General features: G+C 43.3%; 2 protein-coding genes across 2 annotated transcripts in view; one reads left to right on the top strand and one right to left on the bottom strand.

Annotated features, from left to right (window-relative positions):
* The first annotated feature begins 845 nt into the window (after nucleotides 1-845).
* On the top strand, nucleotides 846-12,167 carry MFSD4B (major facilitator superfamily domain containing 4B). The gene is made up of 4 exons (XM_057390188.1): nucleotides 846-3,785; nucleotides 3,877-4,045; nucleotides 6,857-6,973; nucleotides 9,474-12,167. The coding sequence occupies exons 1-4, from the start codon at nucleotides 3,399-3,401 to the stop codon at nucleotides 10,712-10,714; spliced, it is 1,914 nt and encodes a 637-aa protein (XP_057246171.1). The 5' UTR covers nucleotides 846-3,398; the 3' UTR covers nucleotides 10,715-12,167.
* A 2,456-nt stretch (nucleotides 12,168-14,623) lies between these two features.
* Nucleotides 14,624-21,680, bottom strand: part of REV3L (REV3 like, DNA directed polymerase zeta catalytic subunit) — a 106,800-nt gene continuing 99,743 nt past the window's right edge. The window contains exons 29-32 of the mRNA XM_057390190.1: nucleotides 21,192-21,382; nucleotides 19,853-20,099; nucleotides 18,256-18,465; nucleotides 14,624-15,832 (exon numbers count right to left, since the gene is read on the bottom strand). Coding sequence (XP_057246173.1) covers nucleotides 15,692-15,832; nucleotides 18,256-18,465; nucleotides 19,853-20,099; nucleotides 21,192-21,382 — 789 coding nt within the window. The 3' untranslated portion in view covers nucleotides 14,624-15,691. The remainder of the gene's footprint in view (nucleotides 15,833-18,255; nucleotides 18,466-19,852; nucleotides 20,100-21,191; nucleotides 21,383-21,680) is intronic.

Consider the following 21,680-nt stretch of genomic DNA (forward strand, 5'->3'; position numbering starts at 1 on the left):
AGAAGATCCTTAAATCATTGTGCTATATTCCTGGCTTGAGAACAATTCACAGAGCACTTTCTGTAGATATTATTCTCCTGTCCTGTATACAAAGTAATCATCATCAGGGTGAATCTTCAGAAGAAAATTAGTGGAAAGAGGTTCACTTAAAATGGCAGTGGGAAATTTCCAGTCCCACCTAATCCTGTCATTTAATATACCAGACCTCAAAACCCATGCTAATTTTGAGCAAGGTTTGATTGGTTTCATGTCTTTTCAGTAGGTATGAGATCCTTTTGATCCTAAGACAGCTGTTCAGCAAAGAGTCTGAAATGATGGAGACCCTTTGGGTTCTTATTTAMATCTCAGGTATGCAACAATATCCAAAGTATAACTAATGAAGAAAGTATTGTTGGATTTGTCCTGGCTACTTTTGAAGACCTGTACAGGTCWGAAACCCAGGCTTCAAATTATAACGTAGTTAGAATTTCTTTCATCCGTATTTCTGTCTGTTCAGTGTTACCATTTAAATTATTTTTCTAGTTTTATTTCCAGTGACCATTTATTGTCCTTGAAAATTGCTCCCACGAGTCACAGATGCTCTAGGTGTTGTGTGGCCTTTCGTCAGAGTGTGTTTGGCTGGCATCAGATGAGGCAGACAACTGACTTGGGTCTCCTTTAGTCCTTCTTTCACAGTCTCTGGGCAGGTACACTCCCCCTTCCCTTCAGAGACACTGCACTGTCAAATTGATGCGCGCCACACGCGATGTGGGTGGTGTGTTCCAGCCTTCCCTGTGTGAAACCTTTGAGCAGCCATAGCCTGACAGGGCAGGCAGCTTTTGGAGCGGTGGGAGGTGAGATTGCAGGTGTCAGATGGATTCTTTGATCACAGGCTCTTGGTGTAAATAAAGGACATTGCCTTTGTAAGGGTGCCCTGCTCAGTTCCTTGTTCCTCAGTTCCAAAGGCACGGGAGGTGATCCCTCACAGCCCACAGGGAGCATGGCAGGATGGCAGTCAGTGCTAATCCTTCAGGTCACTCACACGGGTCGGCTTAAGCAGCCGGGTTCTCCCTGTGCTGGCACAGGGCAGCGGTGCCCTCTGAGCAGGGAGCTGAGGCGGTGCCTGCTCTGGGGCCTGGATTCCCCCTTGGAGAGCTGGAAGTGTGACAGAAGCCAGAAAGGACCCTCTGCTATTAAGGTGTGTGTGTTTGTATCTATAAGTACAATGTGTTTTGACCAGGGCATGCACAAACATTCTGCATTTGCCTACGGGAGACGTGGCACTGGAATGTGAGAGAGGGCTGAGGGAAAAGTGATCCGCTCGTGTTCTCCCTGCTGACGAGCGCAGCACCACTGCAGTTCCAGGCAGCCAGTGAGTTTCCAGTCATGTAAACTTTGGCATATGTGCAGAACACCTTCTAGTCTATATATATATATTGTGTCAACAGTGGTAATGTTTTGGAAGTGAGTATGCTAAGGTAAGAGTGATTTTGTACTAAAATGTTTGCTAAATTGACAACACTGACGTGTTTAAGTATCTTTACAGACATCATATTTTGTATGTTGTTTTTGATATTAAAGGATACATGTTTTGCTAGCCTTAACTCCATTCTTTCAAGTTCTGCTRTGTTAGAAGGGTAAAAATGAATGTTTAATGTTTTCCATGGTGCTAAAGTAACTGTGATCAGTCTCAAATTCAGAATAAAGATGGTAGTTCTTAARTGGCCCATTTGTTACTGCATGCATCATTTTCAGTCTTATTGAGAAAGATTTGTCATTTTGAAAAGTAATTTTTTGTTGTCTTCTGATAATTGTTGAATCTAGTGTGTAGATCTTTGTGTAAAAGTCTTTACAGCTTTTATTGCCACTATGGTCTGACTGAAATGTCCCCATTACATTTTCTCCTCAATTAATATATGGTATAACCCATTTCATTCTGATTGCACTGACAATCCATTTCAAGACTAACGATTTATAAACCTAAACTATTGAGTTGCTTGTTTCTGAAAACTGATTTTCTCTATTTTCAATTCTGGGGCTTAATATCAAACTTGCAGAAACAGTTGCATTCACAAAAGGCAGAAGAAAAATTGAGAAGGGAGRGGGGAAAACTGTGGTAAAATAAGCTTGGGTCGTGTTTTAAAAAAATTCTCATTTTGCTTCATGAGCTGCCAGTGTGATTCAGTGGGACCTTTAATCATTTACTGGCCTGCTACCAGCTTCCCTTTGACTTACCTTGGTGATATGAAGCATGAAGTGTTTCCTCATTGACAGCTTCACTAAGTCCCAGGAATTCATCCACCTTCTCTTTGTAGTAGGGCCAAATATTYAATTTCTTTAATAAATATATCTGATGATGTGGGTGAAATACTCCCTTTCCAGCTGGGGTTATTCTCTAGGCTGTTTGCAGTTCAAATTAAAATTCAAAAAGGTGCCCAAAACCTTTATAAGTGCCTGGGTGCTGTTGCCATTTGTACATTCTCAATGTACAAAGCTTCTTTGTAAGTGTATGAAACAACAGTGAGGGGAAGCCCGGGGCAGACATTTCGAATACTGCKGTACCTTTTTCAGGAAGCTGTTTTTATAACAAGGCAAAATGCTAACATGTAGAAATGTGATTTGACTCGTGTGTGACTACTCTTATAGTTGAAATTTTGTTATCTGGAGYTGTCTTTACCACTGGACCTGCGAACATAAGCTCAGCAGTGTTCTGCAGATATCTYATGCTTCAGACCTTGCACTCTTGCTAAAGTATGAACGGGAGATCGATCAGGTTTAAATGTTACCTGGCGAGGTTACTTGTAGCAAGCAGCTAAATTTTTGTCAATGCGTCAATGCCCCCAGGCTATTCGAACGGAAAATGTTTGCAACATGTTTGCCAGTGYCAGGAAAAACGTGATTGGGCTACTGCTCACTGTCCGTGCACTATTATAGCCCAGTAGATCTTTATGAACAACTCAAAACAAAGCAGTGCAGTTTGGAATTAGCTTTTGAGTTGTTCGTGAGGCTTAAACACACCTAGCATGCTGAAAAACAGAGTCTTTTTTACAGGGAGCAGCACCTTAGTGGCGGACAGGGAGCATGAACTGCGACTTGTGGCACAGTCTGAGCTGCTCCACGTGAATGGTGGGAATTTGTGTAGTTTTAATACTCGGTACTTTCAGTACCAGGAATATTTTAATACCTGCCCTTAGGAGACCGGGCAGCTCGCTCTCTCTCGAAGCTTTATTAGCGTGACATAACGCAGTCATTGTAAAAGACAAAGGCCTTTTATGATCGGTTGTCTGAAAGGTCGAGTGCAGTTTATATGATAACACAGATTAAAAATAAATAAAATAATAAATGATGGTTTATAAGGGCACTTCTTCAGGCACTGAGGCACAAACCTGAAGCGGCGCGGAGTGCCAGCGGTCGCGGCAATGTCGGTCCCCAGCGCAGAGCCCTGTTCCCAGGAGGAGCCCCATTCCCAGGAGGAGYCCCCGGCGGAGGGGGAGGCGGTGCCGGCCCCCGGAGCTGAGCCCGGCGCTCCTCCCGCTCCGCTTCCCGATCCTCCTCCCGCTCCTCCCGGCGCCKTGCGCGGGGCGGGGCCGGCGGGGCYGCGCTCCCCGGGCCCGGAGCGGCCCTCGGAGCCCGCGGCGGGAGCCATGGCCGACCGGGAGCTGCAGGTCCGCTTCATCGAGCCGGGGGAAGGCGAGGAGGAGGCGGCGAGGGCGGCCGGCGGCGGCTGGCGATGCTGCCGGTGTGTGGACGGGAACGCGCTGCGCTGGTGCATCACCGGGGCGCTCTGCGCCTCCTTCCTGGGGCTGGTGAGTCCGTGACCAGGGTGGCCCGGGGCTGCGGGGGCGGGGGGGACTCTTCCCCGGGACTGGCGAGGTGACCCCGCTCTCTGCCCTGCAGGGGATGAGCATCGCCGTRCTGGGTCCCACCTTCCCCAACCTGGCCGCCAATGTCCGCAAGAACGTCAGCGACATCTACTACATCTTCGTGGGCCGGTCCCTGGGCTACCTGGGCGGCTCGGTGGTCGGCGGGGTGCTCTTCGACTGCATGAACGCCAGCCTGCTGCTCGGTGAGTGCTGCCMCGCCGGACGGGGACACCGCGCCCTCCGTCGGACACTGGCCAGGGCAGCTTGGGCTCCTCGCAGCGAGRAGGCTGATGTGTCAGCTTTACCGAGCACCGGGAACGGGGTGAGGAGGTGGGAAAGGCGTGGGATGTGGTGCTGCTCCCCCCAGATCGGCGCGGTTGTGCTGCCGCTCGCTGTCGCCCTGTTCTGCTCTGTGTGGCTCCTGACACCGCGTGTGCTGGGCTGTGCAGCATCGATGCCAAGGGCCTGGGCCCGCCGGGCACAGCGGCAGCGGGATCTGGTATTGAACTGAACAAATCTGCTTGGATTGACCAGAAGCTGCCATCGGTTTGCACTGGAAAGTACAACTGGACTTCCTTTAGTTTGTATCAAGTAATGTTTATGGCGGAACACACGTGTTCATGTGCTTGGAACACACACGTTTCTGTAGTGACACGCTACAAAACAAACCAGGAAGCTGTGCTTTGGCTGCCCTGCGTGCAGCAGAAACCTCCAGCAGTCACATGAGGTGCATTTCTGTGGGGGGAGYTTCCTAAAACCTTTCCCTTACTTAACACTCACCGGTCACCATCACCTTCGTGTACTGCACAAGTCTGTGGATTTTGGCTTTAGATAAATTTTAACGTATTTTAGGTGGGAAACATTAATTACTGTCTGTGATGGTGGAAACATTTRAACTGTAGGAACCACAGATGATGATCTAAACAGTTTTCTGGACTTGTGAAAACTTGCTCGTGTAGGAGCACAGGCTTTGTCCAGGCAGAGCAGGGCTGCTGAGCTCTCAGGGTGCCAAGAGCCACACAGCATCCAGAAAGGAGGGGTTCCTTTTAGAGTTGTGTTAGTGTTTCATTCCTCCRGAGATTCTCAGAACACTCCTAAAATAGCGGTAGTCCTGTCTTTTTTTTTCTTTCAAGTGCTTTGAAAGTAGTAAATTGGAGATTAAAACATGTACTAGGGCTCGCTCCTTTTCTCCTTCATGGTTCCTTAAGGACCATGCTGTAATCACATGGTCAGTTCAGAGAACATGAGAAGATCCCTTTTTCCATTGCTAATGTTTGAATTAAGTCTCTTCTTACCCCTCTGCCTCTCCTGTATAAGGAGCAATCATGGCATATAATGTCTACCTTTCTCCTTTTCCCCCTCTCATCATCTTCATTTTCATGGATCARTTCTTATTTACTCTTGTTCTAAGATACCTTATCTCCTCCCTGTCCTTTATCTGTCTGCTCCAGGCTACCTGTGGAGTGGGTTTCCTTTAGCTTCCTTTTTGTGCACCTGACAAGGTCAGAGTTGTCTGTGCCTCACATTTGAGGATTTACATTCTGTAGTGGAATCAGTACACACARCTGKGGAAGTGCATGCTCATTTGAAATAGTTATTCCTTCTTGAAATAACTTAAAATAGCATTTCCTTCTTCTCCTGAGGTAGGATGCAGGATAGCTGTCTGTCAACAATGATTAGGAAATGATGGATCTCCTAATCCTTTCCAGTTTGGTAGTGCTTATGGAAAGACCACGATTTGAACTACTGAACCTGCTCTCATTTTCATCATTTGAGGGCTGTCTGTAAGAGATTTTGTCTTGTGTAGTTTTACCTCCCATCTTTCAACTGCTGGAACTCAGTTACTGTACAGAGAAAAAAAAATGAAGACATCTTCTGTCTTTGTCAAGAAAACTTTTAAGTGCTAATCTTCAGGAGTGGAGCTGAAGTGGACAGCTGAGGAGTTACTCCCCTTGCTGAGGAGTTACTTTTCAGGTCTGAGTGAGACACCTGAAGAGCTGTACCCCATCTCTAGTGTTTTCTTCATGCAGCTCAGCATGCACATCTTTGAAATTGTTTTGAGGCATGTATTCCAAGTATTTTGCTAGGACTTTAGGGTTCTAGACATTGTTGCTGTTTTTGTTTGGAATTAACCTAAATTCTTAACTATGTCAGCCCCCACTGATCTTTTAAGTATCTGTAATGATCATGAATTGATTTGAAAAATAATAGAGTCAGGTGAACTGGTACAAGSTTTCTAAGAATCTGTCTCTTCAAGCTATTAATTGCAGGCTATTTTATTATGGAGGTAATTATAAGCATAGAATTCAACTGCTGAACCTTCTCCCAATAGTAATAAAAGCAATACCCATCTGCTAAAAAATATTTTTTGAAATGACTTGTAACCATAGCCAATAATGGCAAAACTAATATAGTCAGTGAATTGCTGCTAAATTTATTATGAGAAATTTCATAGTTCCATCTAAAACTCCAGGAATCCCTTGGAATACATCCCTCATGTGAGAACAGAATATCAGTAAAAGTCAGCATCTTTATATGGAGGTCATTTGGTGGCCAAGGTGCAATTACTTCATAGGATTTTAAGAACTTAGTGATTTRGGKTTTTTTWATAAATGGAGCCAAATTAAACATTGTGCAATTCTCAGGGGCCAAGCTTGACACTGTTCAAAACCATGTTTTACTGGTTTCATGGTGGTCCCGTTTCTAGATCAGACGTTTGTAGAAGAGTTTTTGGTGTCCTAGCAAGAGCTGCTGCTCCCTTTGCTTTAGTCAAACAGGTTTGTCATGCAGGGTTTATATCCTGATGAAATTCTGGTTTTTTTTCCAAATGAAAAATGATCTGATGAACTTTCTAGCTGCTGCTGCTAACCATGGATTGAGGTATTTAGGTTGCATCACYTATTAGGATTATCTGTAACTTTACTAATCATAAATGTATTTGTATTTCTTGGTCTTCCATGTTTAAATGGAAACTGTAGTTGTGAGTTCTTGTTTTGTYTTTTTAACCTTTCCAGCATTATCCATGCTTGCAACAACGGCTGGTCTTTATGGGATACCCTGGTGTAAGCAAGCCCTGCTATTGACAGTTTTGATGTCAGTTATTGGAGGTTCCATGGGAATTCTGGACACAGGTAAGGGACTGTGTGGTCTGACAGTTTTTCACTAAAATAATTACAAACTTCAAGCCTTCCAACACAGTTGCTGGTTTTTCTTGGGCCACATCTTGAATGAAAAGAAGGGGAGCTGTTGTACCTGGCTGTGATTCCTGGATTAATCTGGTCCTGAGGCTCCCGGTGTTTGTGTGTGTGTGACAGGCCTTCCTTAAAGGGGTCGGGGAGTGGGGTGTCTCTTGCTTCATGGAGAAGATCAATACTCATTTCAGTGGGCCATTACAGACATACAGAAGTGCCCTGTGCTCTTTAGCAGTGTTTGCTCTGTAGCACTTATCTCCATGAAGCTGGCAGGATATTGATGAGCTGGGCCTAAGCCAATCCTGAGCAAAGCCGTGGTGTTTGAGAGAGAAATTCTTACAGCTGGCTCAGCAGCAGCTGGGGATTCACAGCACCATGGCRCCCATCTCCCTGAATTAAAGGATATTTTCCACCTTGGTCAGCCAAGTGACCAAGCTTTGGTGGCTGGGAATACAGATGTGTTCTGTCCCCCAGATTGTAAGTCTGTGACATGTGCAAACTGGAAATGGCCTGGGCAAAAAAGAACCCAAACCCAGTACTTTTGCTGGAAAGCTGCTCAAACCCAGTTTCTCAGTAGAGGCTTCTTCTTGGAGGAAGATGATCTCAGGGRTCTTTTCCAACTTAMATGATTCTACAATCCTRAGATRTGTTGGTGAAGYTGCAGAGCARATATCTACAGGYGTGGTCAAAAAAGTCAGTTATGCTGGAGGTGTGAAAAATTTCCATGGAAATGAGTCCCCTGGGCACAGCCTGGRAAGGATGGGTTAGGGATGGCTGGCTTTAGCAGGCAGCTTGAGTCAGGAGGCAAGGCCACAGCAAGAGATCCAGGCGCACTTAGCAATCCCCGGGAAACGCTGGCACGCTTTCCCATAGAGATTAGGAAATGCCCCCAAGTACATCAGGGAGCAGAGTGTTCCGACCTTGCTGTAGWGATGATGAAGCAACACCAGCAGCCATTCCTGGCACCTATCCAGCAATATCCCAGCAGTGTCTGGACCTGTGGATGCTGACTGACCAGCAAGGTACTACAGCAGCTGGCTGATCACTCCAGGGCAGGGTTATTGCTGAGAAAGAGCTGACTCACATATTCTCTCAGCCATCCAAACAGCTCTGCAAGTGTCCTAGCCAGGGCTTGGCTGTGGTGGCTCGGCTGTTTGGCAACACAGAGGAATGTTGGCTGCTCATGTGAACTGTCTCTTGACATTCTGTGGGGTTTGAGGGAGCTCTGGTAAGATGTAACAGAGCACAGCACAGGATCCAGGAGGGAAGAGATGGTTTTGCATGGCACAGGTCACGTTAAATAAATGGAGTGCAGAGCTGTATTTGCTGCTTCTGGTAAGATTGTTATACATGGCACTTGGTTTAAAAATTCTTTGTATGGGAAAATCTTGCCAGCTAATGGAAAAAATACCTTCAGTGGGTGTTACTGCTTGGACCTGGACTCAGAGGCAGGGAGGCTTCCCAGCCTGAGCAGGAGTAGCAGAACAAACTCAGAGCAAGGCAGTAAAGCATAGCTGAATTGATTTGGAAGAGTGCTGAGGGACAAGGRCTGCTCTACTGCAGCACAGGAATTTGATTACTGTTTTGTTTTTCCTGCATTCTTCTGAGGGACTACTTCAAACACCTCTCTCAGATCTTATTTTCTACCATTACTGTTGATCTAACGGTGTTGTAGTTTGGTGTTTGCAGTGGTATTTGATGTAAATCTTTCTGCTTCTAGAAGGTCATTTGAACACAGCTGGGGTAGTCCCAGCCCATCACAGACAAGGGAGTTGTCTTTTTTCCTGGGATGTTGTTTAATGAGGCCTCTGATTGTTACCACTGGACATTGTTGTTTTTGATACTTAAAKAAATGAGAAGCAGTTACATTTCCCTTTTACAAAAGGCTGAAAAATGCTGCAAATTGTCAAGCAGGGTAATTAGAACCATAGAGTCATAGGGTTGCTAGGTTGGAAAAGACCCTTAAGGTCATCGAGTCAACCCCTTAAGCCAGCASTACTGAGTCCAGCAYTAAACCATGTCCCTAATGCCACATCCACRCATMTTTTAAATATCTCTGGGGATGGTGACTCAASCACTTCCCTGGGCAGCCTGTTCCAGTGCTTGACAACCCTTTTCCGTGAAGAAATTTTTCCTAAYACCCCATCTAAACCTCCCCTGGCRCAATTACCTCTGGCCACTGTTGCTGGGTTAAGCCACGGTGTGACTCTGTTTTGACTGCTGTGAATACCCTCCTAAAGCTCAAGTATTCACCTGGATTTAAAGCAGAATTTAAGTTAACTACTGTTTTACATATTGTATTTACTGCATTGGCATTATTGTACATTGAATTACTAATGTAGATTATGGTTTGTTTTGTTTTATTGTTTGTTCTTTTTTTCTTCTTTTAAACCATATCTGGTCTCGGACTGAAATGACTCCTTCTCTCTCTGATCTGCAGGTGGCAATGTACTGGCACTGAATACCTGGGGCTCAGAGGTTGGGCCACACATACAGGCTTTGCACTTCAGTTTTGCTGCTGGTGCATTTTTGGCTCCGATCCTGGCTAAAATGGCTTTGGGAGGTTATGAATCTGAAGAACTTCCAGAGGCTGAAAAGACAAACCAGTCTGTCCTCAAGTCTGTGCCAACAGCATCAGCTGCATCACCGACACCGACACCGAAAGACCATCATGATGAAGACTTTTTGTGGTCCTATATTATCATAGGGACATACATTCTCCTAATTTCCATCTTCTTTTTTGTTTTATATGCAAAGGGTAGCTCAGCTCAAGACAAAGCAAAGGCTTCTGGGCAGAAGGGCAAGCTTGCCAAACACCACTGGGCTCTAATTGGCCTCCTGTTCGTCTTCTTCCTCTTCTACGTGGGAGCAGAGGTCACTTATGGCTCTTATGTATTCACTTATGCAATGGTCTTTGCCGAGATGACAGAAAGCGAAGCAGCTGCTTTAAATTCTGTCTTCTGGGGCGCATTTGCCACGTGCAGGGGGCTGGCAATATTTGGCGCCGCTTTCCTGTACCCTGGCACCATGATCCTGATGAGTCTCTTATGCTCTGCTGCCTCCTCGTCAGCCCTGGCGTTCTTCGCGCATTTCCGAGTSTCGCTGTGGGTGGGAACGGCCGTGTACGGAGCGTCCATGGCCACCATCTTCCCCAGCGGCATTTCCTGGATCGAGCAGTACACGGTGGTGGAAGGCAAGTCGGCCGCTCTGTTCGTGGTGGGCGCRGCGCTGGGTGAGATGTGCATTCCTGCCGTGGTGGGCTATCTCCAGGGCAGGTTCCAYCACATTCCCGTCGTTATGTACACCGCCTTCGTCACCTCTGTCATCACCGTGCTGCTCTTCCCCGTGATGTACAAGCTGGCCAACGCTCCCCCGGACGATGACTCCAAAGAAGTGAGTGACACCGAGACCTGCAGAGCTTTGCTGTCGAACTCGAGGCTTACTGAGGATGAGGAGGATGAGGAGGATGTGAGGGAGTGGAATGATGCAGACTTTGAGGTCATAGAAATGAATGACAAGCTGAAAAGCTCTCCGACGGAGAGATTCCGTAAGATTCCAGAGGACTCTCCAGCRGAAATCTCTCTCCAGCCCCATCTGGACAATGTCTTGGGTGACTCTCCAGTGGTTGTTGAAGGCTCCCCTGAGAGACAAAATGGGAATGTTGACTGGGAAAAGAGTTAATGGAGTCACAGCTGAGGTTTCTGTTGTTTTTTGGGGTTTTTTTTTTTCCTAATGGAAATGTAATTGAACTGTAGCTGTTGTCAAGTGGTTCAGGAATCCTTTCACAGTGGTGTGTGCAGAGCTCAGGGCATTCATTTTCCCAGCCCTCTCTCCTCTTTCATTTTCAGCCTCCAGGGATGTGCCTTGGAGTGGAAAGGTCCTCAGTGACRTGAGTGGGGTAAAATGACAAATGCACTCGTAATGCCAAAACTGTTAAAGTGTAAGAGAAGTTTTCTAAATGTGAGTCATGCATCCRAGTAAGAGATGCTGTAATAACTGGGAAAGAAGGGGGCAGCTCACACTACTCAGGTTTTTGGGGTGGATGAAAAGTGCAGGTCTGAGRTGCTTTGTCACAAACTGATTTCATGAGAGAGGAGAGAAATCTGTTAYTGGTGATGCTGAACTTTCTTACCTTATGAAAGAGGAACGTTTTTACTGCATTTGAAAGTTGTGTGTAATCAGGAGATCAGTTAAAATTTCAGGTGATGCCCAGCAGCAGTAAACTGAATAACCTTTTGGCAAACTATATGAATTTCTGGTTCTGAGACTAAAAAAAAAATCTGGGCATTATTTCTTAGGAGTGGAACCATGCCTTTGGGTCATTTAAAAGCGGTTTATGAGAAGGGGCACAAAATGGGTCATTGTTAATCTGCTCAAATGCGTAACTCTGACTTATTGAACAGTGGTGACAATCTAAATAATCCAAAGTATTCGTGATTTTAATTATGGCACCACCACTGAAATCAACAAATGTATACAGAAAATTATAAAATTATCATATTTTAGAAAGGTTTGGGTTGGAAGGGACCTTAAAGATACTCTAGTTCCAATCCCCTGCCGTGGCRGGGACACCTTCCACTAGACCAGAGGGGGATTGGGCATCCACAGCTTCTCTGGGCAATCCATTCCAATGCCTCAACCACCCTCACAACAAAGARTTTTCTTCCTAATATCTAACATAAACCTACTGTTTCAGTTTGAATCCATTCCCCCTTGTCCTATCACTACAAGCTCTTTGAAAGTCCCTCTCCATCTTTCTTATTGGCTCCCTTCAGGTAAAAGAGATTACTTAATACAAGGTATTTTAAAGCCAGTTGTTTAAATTAAGGTTATAGCAACTTCTCTGGCTTTCTGTACCAGGATTTTAACATCCTAATGTGTTACATCCTAATGTGTGAAGATTTGTGAAGGAGACAGAATTATCAAGGAGACAATCCTTTCCAGGAYGACTACTTACCCCATGCCAGCTGGACTGGTGACATTTGGGTTTTATTTCTTTAGGGGATGACATGGAGATGGACTCCTCTTAGTGGAGAAGCCGTGGTTCATTGCAGGTTCATTGCTGCTAAGCAGGAAGCCCCAGGCAGGAGTAGCCATGCTAGAGAGCCTTCCCAGTAAGAGAGAAAAAAAAAAAAAAAAGATTCTGCTATTTGTTGCTACCTTTCTCTGAACAGTAATCTTGCCATTTGTTGACTTGGAACTCCAAATGTGTTTCAGTATTTTTTAAGTCTGTGTGATTAGAATGTACTCTAGGTTGGGATTTTTAACTTTGCACTTAGTATTAACTTTGCAATTAGTATTTTTCTTGCCAAGAGGTTTCACTTAGTATCAAAGAGGTCTAGGTGTAACATAAAATCTTAAGATATGCCCTGGATTTTCAAGTCTGCTTTTGTTCCCTCTCTTGTCCTCCAGGTGTGCAACTAGAATTGCACGGCTTTTTCCTTTCTTCTTAAGAAGTTAGTAAGTAGCCAGAGTGAACTCACAGTGAGAAATGCGTATATTTTTGTTTGCATGTTGTCACGTTGCAGGGCCTCCCTCTCTCTTTGCAGCTGGCACTTAAATGCTGTTGTGTTTTGCTGSATTACTTCCGTGGCATCTTTTCCCAGTGCAAGGCATGAAACCCACACTTTAAAATGAAGCCTTGCTTCACTTGTGGCACGAGGGCTCTCTTTGCTTTGCAGGAGCAGTAAATGCTTGTAAATACCAGGCTGAGTCCTGGCACAGGCACAGGTGACAGGACTGAGTCCGTGTGGCCCTGTGTGTGTAGCTGGTTTGATATGGAAGCCAACAGTGTGGTAGGCTGAGGGAGTGGCTGGAATGAGGGCAGCTGGAGCCTGCATTTGATCATTTCCCTTTCCCCATTTTTCCTCCTGCATGGTGCTCTGTGTGTGTGACAATTAGGTGGTGTCAGCTGATGGTGAGGACAAATCCCACTGGTGGAGAGGGAGGGAAAAGGTGGAGAACACACAATGAAAGATAAGGAAACTGTTTTGTGGCAGCTCCCTGCTGGAGCTGCAATCCCCTGACTATACCTGTATGACACCAATATAAAAAAGCTTCTGCATACCCAAGATCACGTTGCCAGAAAAAAATTATTTAAAGAAAGATACAGGGCAACCAGGAAGATTCTAACCTCCCCGTTAATATGCTATTTTTTGATGAAATTCAAATTCAGAATGTCCTACACTTAAGATTGTACTCAGGGATAGTTTACATGGATAGTTTACTTTACASAGTTTACATAATCAAGTACTAAAAAACCCCAGAAAATCAAATCAAAGCATATTGGGAAAGATGCTGTAATCTCTTTGAGGCTTATCTACTACATATATGCACACACTGGCTCGTGTTTCTGATGGGTGTCTTCCCAACAAATGTAAAACTACTGTGCAAAATGTAGGTTTTGTTTTGTTGTTTGTTTTTTTTTTTTTTTTACTGCCTGTATTAAATCCTGTGCGAGAAACTTCAATTCATGCCTGTCCTCCTTAAAAAGCAGGAGGCCTGTGTAGTAGGAAAGGAACAACAGGCTGGAATGCCAAGGTAAGAGCAGCCTTTCCCCAGAAATAAAGGATCCAAAATGCAGTGACTGTAAGACAGTGGAAGTTGAAGAATTATCTTGAATGGGTATCATGTTGAATCCCATCCCACTGCCATGTAGAGCCCATGTTCCTCAGGGCTTGTTTTTAGACAATGAATGTTAGTTTTCACGTGTTAAGTTTCCTTCCAGAATAAATTGCTTCCTGGCACATACAGGTAAAGTGAGGATCTGTTTACAGTGCACATCTATTTTAAGTTACAGGTCCTCCAGAAAGCTTTAGTACTTACATATTAGGAGTTGAAATGAATTGAAGTAACTTGATTATATTACTATTGCCCTGCTTATGCTAGAAAAGTAATCTCTCTGTTGAGGCCAAGAGCTGTAATCCATGGATTAAATACTTGAATTTGATAAGAATCCTATTTTTGTCCACAAACCCATGAATGGGTTGAAGATGAGCGCTCTGCTCCAGTGTGAAAGGCAACCTCTTGCAGCTCAGTGTCATTTAATACTTTATTTATCCCGAGGCACTGCCAAGTGCTGGACTCTACTGCAAGCACTCACACTCCTGGCATTTGCACTTTTATTCTGTACATGACCAATGCTTGAATGCWAGACCAGGCAAAGTTTTATGCCTTGATCTTAGTTTTTTTTAAAGTTACTYTGCATACAAGTGCATTGCAATCTGTGGATATTCTATTATATATTTAATRCTTTTTATTTGCTGCTTGGCGTGGGTTTTACATTGTACTGTATAATGTGACATTTAATAGACTGGCTTGTGTCKTGACTGTAATAAATTCTTATCTGGAGAAGGCACTCTGATGCCTTGATGTAAATAAAGTTTTGTTCTATTTTTCATAGCTCCTCTGGACTCTTAAATTTAAAACTGAATCCTGYTTTGACTAATGGAAAACTGGAAATGTTTCTCTTCTGGCTTGGGGAAGGCCTCCAAGAATTGCTACTGAGGTTTTAGATTCCAGAGTTTAAGCTGTATTCTTAACATTTATTTGAGCAGCCTTACTTTTCACACTACTGTGTGTGCCAGAGAAGGGAAACAAACTGAGGATAAATATTAAAAAAAATATAATTTTTTACCGTATCATTTTATTCAACTTTAATATGGTTTCCATTATTAACTTCTAAAACAAAATGATTTCCAGTTTAGAAAACAATGCACTGACCACATAATTCCTTTTCCATTTTATACAGTTATACAAATATTCTAAATACACATTTTGTCAAGATGGTGGCAAATAAGATTTAACTGTACAGTACATAAGGAAAGAAAATATTTTAAGCATATTTAGAAGCAATAGAAATGTCTATACAAAACAAGCAAAAATGGAATAAAATTTTATATTTAAAGTATTGCAACAGTCCCACAGGTTTGTAACAAAAATGTCTTTGCACAGTTCCTCACAATGCCCCATTAATAGCTAAAGCAAGACAGCAATTTTTAGAAAATAATGTTTCAAAATGCTACACATGGTACTACTGCTTGCACAGTCTGATCAAAATAACAATCTACTTGGAATCAAGCAAAACTTAGGAGGAGATATACCAACCAACTTTAAAATTATCTGTATAAAAGTCATTGCACATTATTTTACTCAGTTGTTTGAAAAGTAAAAAAGTGTATTTACAAAATATTTCGCAGACAAAATTATAAAGTGAATGGATAATATATAAGTAACACGTCTTGATACTGACAGTTCAAGAACACACACAAATGGTTTTATCATTTTAAGAGGTTTTCAGTGCTCCTTCCCTCCAGGAAGTAAACTTGACTTCTACTTTGAAATGGATTTACAAGATGTTACACAGAGCTATTTCAACAATCAGCATTATAAAACAGTATGTTAGAAACATGAAAGGAAGAAGAAATTTGTACATCTTAAAAAGTGAGCTATTCATAGATCAACGATCAACAAATGGGTTGGRTTGGGTTTTTTTTAATTTAGTTACGATAAGTTTATTATTCTTCAGATAATAAACCCAACAGTTMAAATGGAAATTCTGGACTAGATGAGAATTGAAAAAGCACCATGCACAATAGTCTTAGTGTGGTAAACACTGAAKCAAAAAAATAGCACCTGGAATCCTGTAACACAGATCATTTAAAACTGGTCAAGCAGCTGGCGGAGATAGGGTGCCTTTGACAGTTCTCTGCTTACTCTGGAGAGCTTGAAAAGCACTGGGCAGTTGAGGGAGACGCACGGGATCTGCCGATCGAAGCAGCCTGTGCAGTTCTTGCATATCTGCATTACATGAAAAAAAGCAAACCAATTATTTTAAATGACACAAGCGAGGCATAAACCACTTGGGACTATTAAATCCTCAAGACCGTATCAGCAGAACAGGCAYAGCCCTTCTGCACTGAGCTTTTTCCCAACATGGAGGGATCCAGAGCAGCTCCCTTCTCTGCTTCAGCCTCTCTGGCTGCTGCCAGACAGCTCATTTGGCTGCTGGTGGGTTGCTGGCAGCATCACCCACTCWGAATTGGGCAGAGAGCAACAGCACGACTCTACAGCTCGGGTTTCAATCCCACTAATTAAGTTCTACTTGCATGTGGTAGCACTTGAAAAAACAAGGTAAATAAGTTGACTGGATTTAAGCAGGGCAGTGTGTTCTATTTGTGATAAAACTTACTTTATATAAAAGTTTCCTAGTGAAAAAAGATGAAACTCTTATCCTGCAGTTATTCTCTGCAGACAAAAGGGAYTTCAAATAAATTACTCATTTCCAGATAAGCTTTAATTAGAGTTTTACCTAGTCAGAGTCAATCAATCCCAACACAGAAACACACAGGCCACATGCACTGCTCTCCTTGTTCAAGGAACTACTTGTTAATGCTGCTTGAAAGTACTTTCAACATGACAGACCTGATGGAATAAAATATCAGCAGRCACAGTTTTTCTGAAGGGAGATATCTACAGAAAACGAAAGGCCCCTGCTTTGCTATTTTATTTTTTATGCTTTGCAGCGTTTGCCACCTCCAACAGTTTTTACAGAATCTCAGAAATTTGCTTCCAACCACACCTGTGTTTTRTAACAGTAACATGTTACACAGTTTATCCTGTCATTTGCATAGCTTGATCAACAATCCAAAACTGTATCCCTTTGCTTTTAAAACTAGTCCTTTTCCTTCTTTCCACGTTAAAATTATTTGGGCAGGCCAAGCCTGCACCAGCACCAAATCCCTGCAGACCAGAAACTCAGACTGGCTGGAGAGGGGCAGCCCCTCCTGGCCAAGTCCCACACACGACACCTCAGAGGATACGAGTCCTCTGGCCTCCAACTGTGACCAGAAGGGACAGGATTTAAACAGCTCATTCCAGATTTGTAACCTCAGAAATCTGCCCTAGTTCTTCTGAAAGAGACTGTGGCTGGTTTAAATGCGAGGGACCAAACTAAATGGTACTTGAGACGTGGTCTAAGTTCAGTTTGCGTTGAGGGGAGAAGTCTATGGCTTTTACCTAGAACACGTTATTTTTGAGTGCAGTTTAAAATAATGTACAGCTCAGTGTTATATCAGTTTTCTGCTGGCTCCAGCATGTTTATAATCTCAGAGGGCTAAAAATTTAAGCTGTGAAGGATATATATGCCTTCATATTAAAATAAGACAGATGCTCTTACAGAGACATCAAACACTGACTGGCACAGGATCCCAGGCCCTGCTGAACTGTTGGGTGTTACAGGGACACGAGAATATTCTAATCAAACTCACTCATCCTTCTGTGGAGCTGGACCAGTCAGCCAAGTTCTGATTTATTTCAGGACAAGAGCAAAGCAAAAGGTTCAAAGTACCACAGGAAAACTGCAGAACATACACCTCCTCACTTACTGCCATTAACAATGCAGGCAAGAGCAAATATTACAAAATAGRGCAAGAAATCCACACCTTAGTGATAAAATATTTATGAAGTGAATTACAATGGAGTTTTTTGCAAYCCCATGAGAACCTATCAAATCAATGCTTAGACTCGGGAACATTTATATACCTGACATTCAGACAAGCCTTTAAAATAGTTCACATGCTAGTGCTAAAAATAAATTTGAACTAAAATATTTACTATTATAAARTATGACAGTATGAAAATTAGGTGAGGGTATGCATATGCTTCCACAAGGGGAGGCATTGTGCTATGCTGTAATATATTCATGAGCACAGCCAGCTACCCTCTTAATTGACTTCTAGCTCAAGGGGAAAAAGCAGCTTGGAAAACTCCTGTTGAGAGGAAAGGTAACAAGAAAATCCCCAAGCTAAACCACATCCATGTTACACATATAAATAAATAAATTTCTGGCCAAAACGTTTTTGTTTCTAGAACATCTGTTATCTGAATGCCAAAAAAGGTGAATCATTTGCACTCACAGCTCTCCATCATTGCCATTATAAAAAGGGCCCTACAAATCATGTGAGATAGTCATAAAATCAGAAGTAAATGAGAAAAAGCATCTTCTGTTCTGATCCCCCTCTTTGCCTTTCCTTTCCACAAAGCCTGGGAGAGTAACAGCTGTTGTGCTGCCTTTGACAGCAATGGGAAAAGCAAATAAACTGCAGCACMTTTAACACCGGACCATACTTCCCATTTCTGTTGGGAGCACTCAGTAACACACTGCTTTGAAATTTCAGCCTCTGCCTTTTGCTGACAGACATCTGACAACGCTTTAATCGTACCTGGACCAGCTGTTCTTGCTTACGCTCCAGCTCTCGGATTTCTTGGTTGAGAATCACTGCCACATGCTGTGGCTGACTCCTGCATTTATTACAGATCCCATACTGGGTCAGTTCATCACACACGGGACAGTGTAAGGTCGTRAAATACTGGGAGATGGTGCCTTTGCGTCCATCTAGCTCACTGTGGGCAGCTGAGGCAGCCTTCTGAATCTGTTAAGGAAAATAATTAAGAGGTAATAAACTTCCAAGACAGCAGCCTGCCTTATTCCTAGATTACATAGCTTTTAATTTTTTTTTCAAAGGAGTAAAAATGTGCAAGATGGGCTGCAGGACATGGGTTCATATACAAATGATGAACATAGATCACAGCATCCTTCTGAAGAGTGCAGTGCTGGCCCTGAAGTGAGACACTGAACAGAGCCCTCCCCCACACCTATTTCACAGGGAATCTGTAAGCAAAAAAATCCTTGGTCACATGCTAAGCTCTTGATCTCACCTCAAACTCTGCCTCCTGCAGCTGCTCCTTTCTTAGGTGTTGATCTGATTCACATCTAAACATATACTGGCTGCAGCCCTAGTGGCTGCCCTCTACATCCTACCTGCCCTTGAGTGCCTGTGCCAAAGCAGTCCTGGTCACAGTTCTGCCATGGTRCTTTGGTCCATGGCACTGGCTCATGCTCTGATTTCCTTGGACAAGGCTCCACCACTGGCCCATCACCCTGCGAAGTTCATTCTCTACTGCTGCTGCATCACTTTTGCTTTGTGCTATCCTTCACTCTCCTCCTGCTCTGCTCCCTGCGACTTCCAYGCTGCTCCTTGACCTTGCAGAAAGCCAGGGCTCTTTTTACCTTTTTGAGACAGCTTGTTGGAGATACTGAAAGTGACTGCCATGGTGCCATTGGAAAGGTAGAGAAAAGAAGAATTGAAATCAATCAGGGCTATATTAGAAGTCTGCAGTGGGAAACATGATTTACTATGCTGCTGAAAACTACACTGARCAGAGCAACCAAACTACACAGACACTTTCACCACCCCCTTCTGTCAGGGGATTCACAAACTAAAATCCAGCTATCTAATCCTTCTTTTCCTGCATCTCAATGACTTCTTTAACTTTTAGGGAAGTCCTGTTTGGATATAATTGGTTTTAAATTTCYGGTGATATAAATTTTTAAAGTGTTCCTGCTGCTGGGGCATGCAACCTTTTCTGTACAGAGGAAAGATCTTCAGAACATTTTGGAGAAAAACGGAGTTCCAACATCTATTATAGAGAGATTCAAAAGGTGGTACAGCTAAACAGATGCACACACACATACTGCTAAAATCACACAGTTATGGCAAGATATTCTCTTAAACTACAGAAGGGATCAGAAACACTGAAGATGACAGTGTGATCWACCCTGCACAGAAGGGCTGGCTGAAAAAAATTGATTTACTAAGTAAAAAAAAAAATCCTACAGTGGTCTATGGATCAGGATTGCATGTCTGAGCATCAAACCTTTGCTGCTGCCTCATATCAACCTCACTCCACTGAAAGTCACAAGGCCAAACACCGCACACAGACACACAGCACTCGTTAGCTCTTGTTTGAAACACTCACCCGGGGCAGCTCGTGGTACCAGCTGAAAACATCGATGCCAATGAGCGAGAAGACCCTGGCCAGGGGGGGCAGGATCTGCTTGGTGATGTAGTAGGTGGCGTTGAGCCTGAGGCTGGGATCCTGCAGCACTTCGACGGGGCGCCGCACCAGCTGGATSAGCGGCAGGCCGGGCATCCCGTACACGATGACGTACGGCACTCGCTCCCCCACGCGCGGCTCCGAGCGACGGTCGTAGGCCAGCATCCTCCTGTCAAAAAATGCTCTTGAGAACGCAGCCAGAGGCAAACTCAGAGTTATTTCATTTGCCTGTAAGCTTCCCCATCTGATCATATTAGTTGCTCTCCAGATGAATGGAGCTGGTGCCTGTTATGAAGCACAGGACCAAACTGTTTGATTTTTAATTTGCCTCATGATCATACCCTAAATTTTATAAACTGGAACACAAGCCCTAACAGCCYTGTTCTGTTTCAGGTCCCTTGGATTTGCATGCAGGTTATTTTCTAGCTACCCCTTCCTTAAAGAAATATTTTAATAAAGAGCAGACAGGGAGGGTACTAAAAAGAGCTCAAGTACAACTTGTGTTCTGGTCAAATTGTCCTTTGCTTTCRGAGACTGCTTGCTCAGTTGATTGATACCTGCTTCAAATTGAATTATACTTTGCTCAGAAAGCAAAGGACAATTCATTTTGAAGCAGGTATCAGTCTTGGACTTGGATGTTATTTTATTAGAAAAACATAGCTTAATTGGAAGACCTTTTGTATTAAGCAARGTGGCAAAATGTACCAGCTCACATTATCTATTTATCTATTGCTGATAAATTATATCAACAGGATGAAGTATTAACTTTAAGTAAGGTACTTCATTAAAAATTAAAAACTATGCCTGGTAATGTATTTAACAGGACTGGGAGACATCACTATCACAATTTGTAACATATCTAATAACTGTGAGTGATGAGTGATCTTGGAGAGTACAAAACTCAAACCGTAAGTAACAGAAGTGAGCACACTGTTACAGCATCCTGACAACTTTCCTCTTCAAAGTGTGGCTCTTTCCAGGACTATAAAATGGMCTTCTAGGACCATCTGATGCCTGATTTTTTTTCACACACAGAAGGAAGTCAGGGACAACTGCTGCAACAGTATTTGAAGGAGACATCTCACAGCTACCCATAACTTGACAGTACAAAGGTCAAGAGAAAAAATATCARCAATCTTCTACCCATAATGTGTCAGCACAAACATCAAGAAAAAAATATCTATGAGCTCCTACCGGTGACTTGTCAGCACAAAGGTAAAGATAAGAAATATCTATGATTAGCACTTCTTTATCTCATTACCTGGTGATTTCCAGAGCAGGTACACAGGCTCCAGGTTTGTATGCTGAGCTCCCTCTGTACTCTTTAGCAAAGATGAAGTCCTGCATGCTGGCTTTTCCTTCCAGTAACTTCATGCATTGATTCTGAACATACTGCTTGATCTGACTTATGTCCCGTGTTTCAAATAGCAGCTTGATAGAACACTCAAGTATCTTTACACCCAAAGGAGAAAGGTGAGAAAAATATGTATGTTTAACTAAAAAATAATTCAAATTAATCCAATAAATTACATGGAAATACAAATACACTGCTCAGACAAAGTATCAGTGGTGAGCTAGAATGTTAATATGACAACAGGCTGTAATCTCTTTCAYTCAAGGACATTAATAAACACATTACTGAACAACTTTTTCCTCAGTTTGCCACATCTTTCRTGACACCATCCATACTCCAGCATTAAGATTTTTTTCAACAATTATAGAAGGCTCCAGCGTATGAGAGAAGATGTTT

Source organism: Malurus melanocephalus, unplaced genomic scaffold (assembly GCF_030028575.1).
Source record: "Malurus melanocephalus ecotype Western Australia unplaced genomic scaffold, MMel_1.1 scaffold_23, whole genome shotgun sequence".
NCBI lineage: Eukaryota > Metazoa > Chordata > Aves > Passeriformes > Maluridae > Malurus > Malurus melanocephalus.